This window comes from Drosophila albomicans, chromosome 2L (genome assembly GCF_009650485.2).
Source record: "Drosophila albomicans strain 15112-1751.03 chromosome 2L, ASM965048v2, whole genome shotgun sequence".
NCBI classification, from domain to species: domain Eukaryota; kingdom Metazoa; phylum Arthropoda; class Insecta; order Diptera; family Drosophilidae; genus Drosophila; species Drosophila albomicans.
In genome coordinates this window covers 12,394,280-12,396,020 of record NC_047628.2, presented here as the reverse complement: position 1 = coordinate 12,396,020, position 1,741 = coordinate 12,394,280, and the positions used below count along the sequence as shown (strand labels likewise).

The window sequence follows — 1,741 nt, the reverse complement described above, 5'->3', positions numbered from 1 at the left end:
TCACTTTATGAAAAATAAAATGTAAATTAATAATTTTCATAATGTCATTAAAACTTTAATAAAATTAAATGTTAAATAAATTTCTAATTGCGAGTTAAAACAATTTAAAGTTTAGGATAGTAAATTGACAATAAAATAAAATATGTTATACATATAAATTATTCAAATAAAAAATCTAAAAAAAATACCCAATTTCTGCGACTAAATTGGGAAGTTATAAAATTTAAACACAACATACAATAACTGTGTTAAAAATCCTTAAATTTTTTATATCATTACAAAAAAACCTTTGATATATTTTAGTATTTTGGCGATAATGTTTTGGTATATTTTAAGAATAATACCACACTATTTTGATTTTATTTAAAATGGGAAGCAAGTATATCAGAGTTGAGCACACTTGACTGCAACTTTCGTACTTGTTTTATAAGTAGAAAACATTTGAAATCTAAAGAAGTCATGATGTTATTCTTTGAATATATTATATATTACCACAATAATTATAACATAAATTAAAAGCAACGCAAGACTGATCGCGTCGTTCCAAATTATTCATTCTGAAGTACAGAGTCCTAAAAGAGATGAGAGAGTAATGAAAAGACCTTAACTAACATCAAGGGAGAGAGATGTCAGAATAACCAGAAGAGAGTAATGTGAACATGTGAATAGACTTGTTTAATTTCAATAAAATATGACAAATTATTTAGTTTAATTAACAATAGCTTTTCAATGTTGATCTTTAAGGAATTCAATAGTAAAATGAAAAATCATAGTATGCATTGCTTTATATTTATGATTCAACAACTAAGTCTGTCTATAACTACATTTTAATCCCTTGAAATATTTTTCAATAATAACAAATCACTACCAAGCTAACGAAATTGTAATTATCATTAGGAGGATCATATACAAAAAGCAACATGTCCAAGCCGACAACTATTAAGGATGCGTTGGCGCGTTGGGAGGATCGCAACAAGCAAGAAGCTGTCTCGGCTGCCGATATAGGATTGCAATTTCAGTATCCGCCCATTGAGAAAATGGATGCCACGCTAAGCACGTTGGTTGAGTGCCAAAAGTTGAGTCTTTCATCGAATATGATTGAGAAGATTAGCGGGATTTCGGGCATGAAGAATCTTCGTATCTTGAGTCTGGCACGCAATTATCTCAAGAATTTGAATGGCATCGAGTCGTTGGCCGAAACACTGGAGGAGTTGTGGGTCAGCTACAATAACATTGAGAAGATCAAACCGATTGAATCAATGAAGGCTCTCAAAGTGCTCTACATCTCGCAGAATGTGATCAAAGATTGGGCCGAATTTATGCGCATGGGAGTTCCGCCGGGTCTCGGCGAGATCACGTTCTGCGGCAATCCTTTGTACGAAAATATGGATCCTGCCAACTTTCTGGCTGAGACCGTGAAACGTTTGCCCAATCTTAAGAAACTGGATGGCGAGCCAATAATTCGTTAGTTGTTTTACATGGAATGCAATTCAAATAAAAGCTGCAACCCGACAAAACAATATCTTCCCTCTCGCATAGCTTGTAGGCATTTCAAACTGTCTGCATGCTATTCTATTTCTATTTCGATTTCGATTTGTATTTGAATTTCTATTTATACTTTTTTGTTGTTCATTGCATTGCTAAGCACTCAGCAATGAGAGAATTTTCCAATTTTCATTGCGTTTCTGCTGCTGATGAGCACCATTGTTTGGTTGGCTCACCCTCAACAACGTTGCAGGTG

The 1,741-nt window shown here is 33.3% G+C and overlaps 1 protein-coding gene across 1 annotated transcript; it reads left to right on the top strand.

The window, feature by feature from the left end:
- Positions 1-829: 829 nt before the first annotated feature.
- On the top strand, positions 830-1,514 carry LOC117564509 (dynein axonemal light chain 1). Its single transcript, XM_034243325.2, has one exon. The coding sequence runs from the start codon at positions 921-923 to the stop codon at positions 1,467-1,469; it is 549 nt and encodes a 182-aa protein (XP_034099216.1). The 5' UTR covers positions 830-920; the 3' UTR covers positions 1,470-1,514.
- The last annotated feature ends 227 nt before the right edge of the window (positions 1,515-1,741 follow it).